Source organism: Nilaparvata lugens, chromosome 3 (assembly GCF_014356525.2).
Source record: "Nilaparvata lugens isolate BPH chromosome 3, ASM1435652v1, whole genome shotgun sequence".
Lineage (NCBI taxonomy): Eukaryota > Metazoa > Arthropoda > Insecta > Hemiptera > Delphacidae > Nilaparvata > Nilaparvata lugens.
Window position 1 is genome coordinate 32,334,043 of NC_052506.1, and position 12,136 is coordinate 32,346,178.

Genomic DNA, 12,136 nt, shown 5'->3' on the forward strand with positions numbered 1-12,136 from the left:
ATTAATAAATGGTACTGCCATAATGTATGTTGTTTGACATTCTGCTGAGTTTGTCATTAGGTTGGTCATAAATCCACTCCACCCAGGCTGTGAGTGTACATGAGAAAGCCATACGAAGTTGAGGGGATGCAAATATTCTGAAGGTAAACATGACACACTTCCAACTTCTTTCAGTTTATCCAAGTCTTCAATGATCATGTTAGACAGACCAGCATTTCTTTTCTTCATTGGATACACATACTCACGAATACTTTCAATGTTTTGAAATGATCCACTTGAAATCCTCTTCACAGTAGTTTGAGTTTGGACACAAGAACCTGGTGTGATGCACTGAATGCCTCCCATGGAATGAAAAGTTCCTAGTCCATCTAAGGTTCGAATATTTACGTCGGCATTGTCAAAAACGTGTTGAAGAAATCCATCAGGTTCAATAATTGGGGAGCCAGCACTGATTAGTGACGTTATGTAAGTCGAAGCTTCGTTGTATGATGCACACACTCCCATTGAAGACAACATGTTTATTAAATGTTTAGAACCATACAGTCGATGTAAAGTCAAAGCTAGGCTTGTCTGTATAGGTGAAAGGAATGATCTTGGTCTCACAGCAGATATTATAGCATGACTTATAACAATACATTTCTTATTGACTTTTTGTGATTCAATTGAATTCCTCTTCTTTGTAACCTGTGACATGAACATTTCAAGAGTCTCGGGGATGAGATTTTTTCCACCTGATTTAATTGTTTCCAAATCTGGATACGAATTGAAGTCATAGGTTTTCCTTTGTATGTCTTCTCTTATTATTGAGGCAGCAGCTGAAACAATCCTCTTCTTCTCTTCTTCTAGATCAAGAACCCTGTTTCTATACCAATTGTCCACAATTTTATGCACATTGTCAGTAAGGCAGAAAACATTCCTTTTACCAGAAACATTTGTTAATGTTAGTCTCTCTTTGAAATGCTCTTGGAGAAGCTTTCCTAAGTGTTTGTCAGAATAAGCAGCATCATCATCAGCTAAAGATTTAAAAATTTCCTGAACTTCTTTTATAGTATATTGGCACTCATCATTGTTTTCTATATAGTTACATACTTTGGTAAATGTAGAAGCTAATTTGGTTTGAGGTCTACCTTTTTGTGTTTCAATCGGTTTAGATTTAGTAAATTCTGTGTAGCAATGTTTGTGATAGCGCGCTTCTGCTGCTACTAAGTCTATTGCACTTAGAAGTCGGGCTTTTACATTTTCACCCCATATGTCACTCCTAACGTTGCATTTTTGTAAAAAACTTTCTTTGAACTCGATCGTCGTTACTTCGTGAAATGGTTTTCTATATTGAGTTGGAATTTTAGAGCTGTAATTTGCTGATTTTCCACAAATAAAACAACACAACTTAAAATCAAAATTGTCCTGATGGGTTCTACGAGTAACTCCAGTGGTTGATGTACCGGGTTCATTTTGTTCATCTAGTGTCTTTATAGCTGCTTGAATACTCGAAGGTCTTGTGTATTGTTGCCTACATAACTTGTGTAATTTAATAGTACTCTTTCCTCGTAGTTTTTCATGTAAACTGTCTCTTCTTTTTTTGCTGGCTTCAGAAATAGCATTGATTCCATTCTTTACAACTACAATATTGTCATCTAGTTTGTTACCACAAATTAAACAATTTAAGTCCGATTCATCCATCACTAATTGTTTCAAACTTGTTTGGAGTAACAGGAGCACATCACGCCGAACTGATATTTCTACAAAACTATATTTTTGTGTGTAATCACTCAGAAGGGATCACAAATAAATAAATTCATAATCGAACTGTGTAAAAAATTGTTACCATCAATGCACTAACTACGAATAATCTACCACGTGTTTCACTATGAAAAATTACGAAAAATCTACCACGTGTTTCACTATGAAAAATTACGAAAAATCTACCACGTGTTTCACTATGAAAAATTACGAAAAATCTACCATGTGCTTCACTACGAAAAATTACGAAAAATCTACCACGTGTTTCACTACGAAAAATTACGAAAAATCTACCACGTGCTTCACAACGAAAAATTACGAAAAACTACCACGTGCTTCACTACGAAAAGTCTACCACGCACGTCCGAACTTGGCAAACTTCCCTCTGAAACTGACATGAGGGATGAGAATGCCACTCATACGAGAATGCAAAGAACGAGTTTCTTTTCTTTATTTAGCAACAAAAACAATATTGAGAGGAGCAACGTTAGCGCCGCACCCCTACTGCCCGGCCCAGCCATAATAATAGATGTCATCTATTTCTATGGGCCCAGCTCACCACTGTATTGTCAAAATGTAGCATACAAAATACTTAGTCTTCTGTATATAATATAGTTATATGTTATATAGTTATGCTATGAGCCTCACTTTGCATTTGTATCTTCAAAAATATCCATATTATGCATTCTATACAACATCTAGTCACAATGGTTCTCTTAAAATCTAACAATATAATTTTATGAACTTAAAGCCACAAAAACAAGCTACTTTTCTATTGAACATAAAAACTATTCTATCAATCTGAACTATGAGTATTGAAGAATGAAATATAACTGAGAATCTCTCGTTTTTCAAATAGACGCATGGCTTGTGCGAGCTTGATGTGAGGGGACCGCGTAGCTCGTAGCGTAAAAGTGTAGCGCGTTGCTATTTCCCCCTCCCAGAGCGACATTTCCGATTTTTTGTAAGCAAGATTTATATCGTTGGATTGAGAAAGAATAGATCTTAAACTTTCATTCAAAGTTTTTTTCGATAAAATTGCTTACAAATAAGTAAATTGGGAAACAAAAATGAGTCTAGTTGAAAAAAGTTCATTTTTTTAGATGTTTTTGTTTATATCAGGATAACTATCAATTTTATCGTGAAAAAGCATAGACCCATCATTGTAGACCATTATATAAGCAACCTTTCTAAAAAAAAATTCAACTCTATTCGATGATTGGTTACTGAGATATCGAGCTTCTAGTAAACATCGACATTTTAACTTAAAAAGGGGGTGGGGGGGGAAGCAAGAGGGGTAGGGTCGGGGACTTTTGTAGGGGAACTTCTCTTATACTAATGTAACATTGGGCAAAGTTTCAGCTTTTCACTAATTAGTTCCGACAAATGCCTATTTTTTGCCTTCATTGACTGGGCTAAATGGAATTAAAATAAAAAAGCGGTAATCATTTTTTTGCAGAAAGACTGTACAGGACTGTACGAGCCTCACCACAATGGAATGATGGATGGTGATTGTGATAGATCTTCGCCGAGTGGGCAAAGTGATCAGGCCAGCAGTGGAAGAACTATTCTCTGTCACAATGAACGTTACCAGCAATCGTCAGCAAGACATTACAATGCTTCAGAAAAGGTTCATGATCACAGTATACAGTAAAGTTTGAAAAATAATGTGATTAGTTCTTAAAAGAGATCATATACCTAAAGGCGTACAGAGGAGAGTGTAAAACGATACGATACCTACATTAGAGATTGACTCAAGACAAGAAAAATATAAATTTTGGAATATGAAAATTATGCTTAAAATTTGAAAACACTAAATGTGATTTTCTATTGCTTCCTATCAATAACTTGTAAATTCAATAAATTGTAAGTAATATGTAATTTAATAAAATAGACTAATATTTCTACAAGGAATAAGTGTCTAATAAGTGTATGGAGTAGTTATTGTCGAAATATTTATTTTATTTCAGAGTGATTTCATCAGTCCAAGGAATTATCAATCGGTTTTGATGCATGAGAATGGCACAAGGAAAATGTCCACATCAAAAAAAGTTCCCGATGTCTACAATAATGACAATTTTGCTGATTGTGAGGAGACATCATCTGACAGGTGAGACATATTTTCAACAGACAAACTTTGTATGTTTTACAATGAATGAGGAAGATTGCCTCAATTATTGCGAATATGTCCACAACTTTGTGACCTTTTTGTATCCAGATCAGGAACACACCTCTCCGAAGAGCAGTATCGATGTTGGGAGTACATGCTCGAGCAGAACACTCAACTGCTTTTCGACAAGGAGCTTGACACACTTTCCAGGGGTTTCGTTCGTAGGTCTGTACCATCTAGACCAGGACTTTGGGTTAGAGCCAAAAGCAATCCACACATCGCAACTGATCTCCATCAACAACCACTTCTCACAAGGTAAGCTTCTCTTCAAATTGGTTCTTACTATTTTTACAAATTGCTTTACTAAGTTCTATAAATCAATAGTACGCTATTGTTTTAAACTTTTATTCATAGACCTTCGATAATATTTTGTATTGTAGATAACAAGCATGTTTTGATGGAATTATTTTGAAACGAATTCAAAGTAAATTTAAGAATGTACGCAATTATTTTCAAGTGAAAACTCACAGTGAAAACTTTAGTCAATCCATTTATCTCAATTATTACAAAATGTATAGGCTAATCAATACAAGACAAAAAAAAATGAAATTAAATGATAACATAATCTTGTAATTTCAGCAAAAAGTTTTTCTATGGCTTCTTTCCTCCTCATTAAAATTATTTTATTATGATACTAAGTTTTTGTCATTAGACAAATAGGAGGTATGGTATTTCAATTAAAGTTTTAATAATCATACTGTGTGAATGAACAAATAGATATTTATTGGCACAAACATTGTCTTGAAACTTGCATGAGAGTTTGAATCTCATACATCTCATACAATTTATATTAATATCACTGTCTAAGCAAGAGCTAAATTATTTTTAATAATTAGATACACACAGAGCACGTGAAAGACGGAAACAATAAATGCATCATTAATAAGTTTCCGATAATTTATTATTTTCAAGATACTAATGCTTATCAAACTTGTGCAATTCATAACCACGCTAGTCTACTTATTTTGCTTGTAATTATAGACTGTAAACTTTAAAATGAATTATTTCTCCATCCTTTCTTTATTTATACATTTTGTAGATATTGGCTTATAATATCATATTTGTATGGAAGGCAATATTGTCACTGACTGATAACCTCTTACTGAGGAATACTGTATTTATTTTCAATTTTCCATCATGTTAAATGTGACCTAAAAATTATTCATATATTTGCTCACGATTATTTTAAGTGTTCCTTTACAATAAATCCAAATTGATCAATTTATTCATTAATTTTACATCCAATTTTCCTTTACAACAGTACAATGTTGTGCAATCAAATATTGAGTACAATCCATTTGCGTTCTGAATCATAAACCCACGTGTATATCTGATTCTCTTTGACTTGGGCCAAGATGAGGCCCAGCGCCAATATTGTTGTACGAGTGAAATTTTATTTTAGATACAGAAAATTGACAAACAGTTCGAGTTAGCACGAAAACTTGCAAGAGATTTCCATAAATTTTATTGTGATTTCACCATGATATTGTTTTACAATTTTGCAGACAATTCGGCAGTGCTCGTTCATTTCAACAGCAAACTGCAGGACGAGTGAACAACAACAGAAGAGGACTGAGTGGTGGACCCAATGCTGCCTATTTCGGAAGCCTGCAACGCCTGATGCCCTATCATATGGACTACGATTTTGCAGTGATACGAGAAAGGGCCGACTCAAATACTGATTCTCTCGAACATGATGATCGAATGCAAAAGTATTGGGATGTTACAACCACAGAACTGTAAATAGATAGTATATTGTTTGTAAATAAAAACATCAAATAGAATTTGCTCTTTTCCTTTTAATACACCACGAAAATATCTAGCAACTATCTTTACAGTACATTCCATTTTTCCAATTAAAATCAATAATATTCCCTACAACACGCGATACCACAAATAGCACACCAATTTTATCAATAGATTAGACCTTTCACTATTTCCGATCAGATGGGAAGCGAATTAAACAAATTAACATTGATTGATCTCTCATGATGTGCTGATTGAATAGATCCATAAATACTAAACTCAAATCATACAAAATAAAAACAATGTAGATTTGAATGATTTCTTGTATGAAGATATACAGTTGAAATACTAATGCACTCTTTTAGCGAACTGTAGGATTTGCTAAATTGTGATAAGGTGGTCACAATAGGTGGCTATACAATATTAATAAAAATTAGAGCACAAATCCTGGTGTGCTCGATAAATAAACAATTTCATTTCAAGTGGAGTGAAAACCTGAGACAAAAGCATGTTTGACTAAAAGCTAATAAAGATTACTCAAAATAGAAGAAAAGCCACTTTTCACCTCTCAAAAGTTTTAATTTGTGATTTTTACAGATCCAAAATATAAATACAAATCACAGAGAATTCAGATACATAAGATACTTTTATTGAACCAGTCTTTTTTTGATTACAACATTATTTCGATATTTATTGAAAAATACCAGTGTAAAGAAAATTTGCCATGCTTGTGATAACCAACCAATTCAAACTTCTTTTGCCTGTTGTTGGGTAAGGTGTTTCTCCGTAAATAATAGTTGCCAAAGGGTAGAGAGCATTATGAAAACATCCACCGAAGTTGTAACGCATACTCACAATAATATTGACCACACCAGCTAATAAATGATGAAGATGGATCAGTTTTGCATCCAGCATATCTCCTCTCAGGATCAAATATGCCTCAAAAAATAATGGAGCTGCCATCAAAGCAGGCATAGGCCACATATCATACTTCATATTGTAAGCTAATGCGATCAGAGGAAAGCCACACATGTAGGAAGCACTCCATATATCTTGATACACTCTTAAAAGGTGTCTATCGCGCATTTCAAGACCTGTAACATAGCTCCTCAGATTAAACTCTCAATTGATTGAGCGAATAAATTATGGGTTGAGAGAATAAATTATGGGTTAATATGAATATGGTTCATCTATGACTACAAATGAATTCCGTTCATATGTAATCATGAGCAGTGATTTGAATCTTATTCCGAAAATTTTAATTTTCCCAACTAAAGTTCTATTACTGTATTTAAATGACCATTCTAACTTGTCTACAAAGTGACAAAGCTTAGTCTGGAAACTTCAGAAGGAGAAGGAGAACTCACTCACGGCACTTACACCTTTTTCAGTGAGCGAAACCATGAAAGATGTAGCAGAAGAATGGCATTATACAGAATAATTAATGTGTGGACTAAGCGCTAATTCATCAGGTCAAGAAAAAATATTAGTAGACCAGTCACAAATAATCACTAAAAATATTAAAGAATGATGTTTCAAACGTTAAACTGAAGTGCTTTTACATACTTCCTTGGCATCAAGCTGAAGTATAAATATTATTGGGAGGATATCGCAATAAATTGCCAATATACCACCTCTAAAGGTGGATTCTTGAGTCAGTGTAATATTATAAAATTGGAATATGGGGTTGAACTTAGCTATCTAGCCCAGAACAATTGTACAAATTGTTAATCCACTCAATGTGCGAAGAACAAATTATTTTAGTGTGGGTCACAAAAATTTAAAAGTGCAGTCACTCATGCACAAGCAATAATTTGTTGTTATAAGTTAGAAACATAATAAGCAAGAATTACGAATATTAGAAATTAGATAGGCAGAATATTAGATAGAAAATACTCATCACAAATCGTCCTCAACACATGATTTCAAGGTCTAGCTCGAAGTCTAGGACTACAATTTAAAGTTTCAAGAAACATCTATTAAAAAGCATCTATGAGAAGCAGAAATTGCCGTAAGTGAGTTGAATATCTACTTTTAATATTGATCAAAACGATTGAAGAGAAGCATTTCATTGTGATTGTTATTTTTAAGACTGACAAGAATAAAGTCTAAAGACCTAAAATAAATATTGGTCCTAGCAGGGTCCAAGTATTTCAAGTATTTCATTGTGATTGTTATTTTTAAGACTGACAACAATAAAGTCTAAAGGCCTAAAATAAATTGGTCCTAGCAGGGTCCAGGATCGATACTTGAATAATGCAGTGAATTTTACTCATTTACTAAATTAATTCAGTAATTTTTGATCGAAGATAGAAAGAAATTGGTCAATCTTACAACCAATTAAATGGCTGCTCTTAGAACTGAAATGCCATGAACTAACAGATTACAGTGCAACATTTGTGAATCAAGTAAAAAATGTTGTTTCAATTTTACTAAATAAATGCAATATACTAATTGGTGAATTAATTAGTAGTGGATTCATACAATATTCAAATCATTTAAAATATGAATTGGACAGTTACTGATCAACTAACTTGAGCACAGGGACAACACATTTTGCTACAAATATATAAGTTAGTGTTTTGGATCCATTGTGCTACCTCCATAGCAAAGCATGGTGTAGCTGAAGCCTACAGTTGAATGGAGTTATGTTCAACGAGATCATGAAACAGCATAGCAATGGAAAAAATACAATAATTATTCTATGATTTATGCTCTACAGAACCATAAATACTCATCAAGCATGACAAATAATATTTTTTGACTAGTAATAGATACGGCTTTTCTAAACCTATCCTGCCTTTGTAGTAGGCATACAGTAATGACTAAAAATATTACTTGAATTGTATTTAAAATAGATTAAGTTACTTCTGAAAATTCAGCTACAATAATAATAATAACATTGAACACACTGAAAACAGCATTCAATCATGGAAGATTATTCCACATAAAAGTAATCAAAAATAGATTCCACTAGGTACCTATCTACACATTTTTAAAATGTTGTTCAGTCAGGTAGCATTCTGTTCATTAATTTTAGAACATTTAACTACGAAAGTTGATAGTTTTGACAGTATAGTAATTGGAAAATACAAGAGAAATACTAAGTAGATCCCTTGAAGGCATATTCCTAACAGTACCAGTAGTTCCAATCGCATATAAAGCAATAACATAACTTATAACCAATGCAAACCCATGATAATTCATTGTTTGAGAACATGAATAAGCTATCGATAATAAGTACGGCAAATTAATTGATTCTAGTAATTTGAAATTAGTTCTTTTGGAGAAAAAATAAAGATTAATGGAAAAAGCAGCTGGTAGGAGAAAATGAAGTCCAATCACTGCTTCTGGGAAATTATTGATGACATAAAGGTGAGAAGATATCGATGGTAGTCCAAACGCTATGCTAAGCACCCACAAGTTACTCAAGAGTTTATAAATAGACCCTCCAATGTCTCGAGCTCCTACAATAGAAATAATTTAAGCATTAATATAAAAAATGTAAGTAATGATTCTGGTAAATCACATAAGACATTCTATATCGATTAAAACATGGCTAAATTCAGACAAATACAGATATCGTTAATTTAAGCATTATTTATAAACTAGATATGTATAACACCATATTCATTATCAACATTGGTTATTGATAGGTAATTATTGTGGAATAATAATAATAATATCGAGTGACTAGGTCTGGCGTCAGAAATTTCAGGTCGCAACTGATCAATTTCAGGGCCTCTGACATGACCTAACGACTGATTTTTAGGGCAGCCGGGACCGACTATTCACTAGGTATTGAAAAAGCTAAAGTATGATACCAACTTATTGTATCATAGTTATGCTTTCAGATGCAGAACGACAAGAATTTACAGACACATTGCTAGTATTAACTCGTAACTCATATTACATTAGAATACCAGTGAGGCACCGGGAATGATGAGAGGGCTGCCTCCTTCCCCCTCTTTTGGTGACCATGAGCAGTGGCGGATCTAGAATTTTATTTTGGGGGGGGGGGGCTGAACAGGGGAAAATTTTGTGAAAGGGCTTACATTTAATGAAGTTAATTGTTGAAGTTTTATGGAGTAAAAACGTGTGTTTCACAGTAAAAGTTTTCAGGATGTTTTGTTTATTTATTAATAATGAAATACATTAAAGTTAATAAAAGACAGATTAAAAATATGAAAAGGATTATTTTAAGTACATCGTACATTAATATTTCGAAATAGTTTACTGCCTGGAGATGAATAAATAATGATGGGGACACAGTTGGAACTTTTGTTTGGAGACTTGAAGTGATGGTCTGAGAATTAATACTGTCATTCATCGCTAGTCGCTGTACAGGAACTGTAAACGTTTTAGGGAGGGCTTGAGCCCGAAAGCCCCCCCCCCCCGTAGATCCGCCACTGACCATGAGAGTCTTGGGGGTCTCTTACATTATCACATTAGGACATCAAGTGGAAATACGAGTGAAACATCAATGATGTCTCAGCGGGGGCTAGAGGACACGAGCCTTACATCAAACAAAATCTTGTGTCCTGGTGCAATGAACGCAATATGAACTATAGTCCTTACAAAAATAGTTTGGACTTGAAAGGATATACGAAGCAGAAATGATTTGCGGTAATCAACTAGGCCTGCCGGTAATTCAAGATTCTTGTGATAAGAGATTCTGCCATTGTAATCACGAATAGTGCTCGGCCTGTTTTACAAGTTAATTTATTTTCGAAATATACATATCTGAATACAGTAGCCTGCTTTATAAATGTATAATAGAAACATTTTGCAGATTTTTTAGCCATTTAGTCTCAATATTTCAAGAAAATAAATTTTTAATAATTTCATCTATTTATTGAAGAAACAAATTGCTATGCTTAAAATTGAGATATATATTAAAGATAAATACTATACCGTAAATAACAGCACCCATCACACCAGTAGCAAAATACAAGCTTAATCCAATGGTTGAAAAACCAAACTCTGTATTTGATAGACTGTAACCAGACGAAAACGCCAGTACTGTGTGAGCAAGAACTGTAGTCAACTTATCTGACATGTTGCAGTAAAATTAAATTAATCAAATCGGATATTAAATGTTCATTTTCTCTTTTTTGAAGACAGATAAATTCTAAAAATACTTATTTCAAGAAACTATTAAATTTTGTGGGCTGGAACAAAATTTTGTGTTTACATTCTACAGTCTGTCATGCTGAATATCAACTAACAGCTGTTTGAGATTCAAAGTTTAAAAAAAAACCTAACCTATAAAACACAGTAAACTCTACTAACTGGAACGGGCTGTCCAATGCTAAGCTACAGCCAAAAGTGTGTAAGGCGGAGTGAGTGAGACAGGCCTACCGTGTGGGATTCCCTTCTCTCTCCTACTCATACATTTAAGCAGGTTGTTGCAGCTCTTGAGTACGATTTTTCATTTTTAAAGTTGAAAAACGGATTTGAATGAGTATTAGGGCTATCAGTATTAGATCACAACCTTTTCTCTTTAATATTGTGATGTATTTGTCGTAAAATGCGTAGAATTGAATAAAAATACGACCGAGAAATGGTGATGTATTGTGTTGCATTTGGATGCAAGAATGGGCATGTTAAAGGAAATGAAATACCATTTCACAAGTAAGTCAAACATTTTTAGTCTATTAATTAATTTGAAGAAACCTTTTTGTTCTACATACATTTCCAATACTTTTTTCTATATTGATCAGTTTATTTGACCAAAAATAAAACAACAAATTTGGTTATATATTCCTAGTATACGGTGATAGTTTCTATGCTAATTGAAAATTTAGGCCTACTTTATAGCATCTAAAATAAAAAAACATAGTTGAAGAACAAATTAATCCTTATTCAAAAAAGAATAAATACAAATGATTAATAATTCTGTGTTATCATCAAGAGATGACATAATTTATTTCAGGTACTTACTTTTATTTTGAAAAATATGATATTGCTATCAGCTGAATTGTGATTAATTTTTGAAACCTTTCTGTTTCAAATAAATAATCGTTCAATTTACAATATTATAGTAATTATTGAGCATATTTTACTGTTTGCTTATCATATGGTCATAATTATAATACAATTAATATAAATGTTTCTTCATAGATTTCTTTGCATCATTTCTGAAACTCCCACACTTACGTGATTTGAAATGTTATCAGAATACCTAGTATATTGCTATCATTACATATTCAATAATCCTGTGTTATTAAATCATCATGAGTCCACATAATAATTCATTTTATTCACCTACTTTTATTGTAAAAAATATGAGATTGTTATCAGCTGAATTGTAATTAATTTTTGAAACCTTTTAATTTCAAATTGTTCATTTTACTATGGTAATTATGTAGCATATTTTACTGTTTGCTTATCATAGTCATATAATATAATAAAATGTTTCTTCGTTATTTGCTTCATTTCTGAAACTCCCACTCTTATATGATTTGAAATTACACCAAT

The 12,136-nt window shown here is 33.0% G+C and overlaps 2 protein-coding genes across 6 annotated transcripts in view; one reads left to right on the forward strand and one right to left on the reverse strand.

The window, feature by feature from the left end:
* LOC111049607 (protein phosphatase PHLPP-like protein) overlaps positions 1-5,694 on the forward strand; it is a 148,920-nt gene extending 143,226 nt beyond the window's left edge. For all 4 annotated transcript variants that reach the window (XM_039423543.1, XM_039423544.1, XM_039423545.1 and 1 more), the window contains 4 exons: positions 3,200-3,370; positions 3,711-3,850; positions 3,959-4,165; positions 5,416-5,694. In XM_039423543.1, coding sequence (XP_039279477.1) covers positions 3,200-3,370; positions 3,711-3,850; positions 3,959-4,165; positions 5,416-5,653 — 756 coding nt within the window. In that variant the 3' untranslated portion in view covers positions 5,654-5,694. The remainder of the gene's footprint in view (positions 1-3,199; positions 3,371-3,710; positions 3,851-3,958; positions 4,166-5,415) is intronic.
* Positions 5,695-6,213: 519 nt separating this feature from the next.
* Positions 6,214-10,898, reverse strand: LOC111049609. 2 transcript variants are annotated; one of them, XR_002605996.2, is made up of 2 exons: positions 10,571-10,897; positions 6,214-9,123 (listed from the first exon to the last, which is right to left on the reverse strand). XR_002605996.2 is itself a non-coding variant. In XM_039423552.1 (2 exons), the coding sequence occupies exons 1-2, from the start codon at positions 10,713-10,715 to the stop codon at positions 6,347-6,349; spliced, it is 549 nt and encodes a 182-aa protein (XP_039279486.1). In that variant the 5' UTR covers positions 10,716-10,898; the 3' UTR covers positions 6,214-6,346. The 2 variants fall into 2 exon arrangements, 1 of the variants encoding a protein (XP_039279486.1); XM_039423552.1 differs by having other exon boundaries at positions 6,214-6,750; positions 10,571-10,898.
* Positions 10,899-12,136: the final 1,238 nt, after the last annotated feature.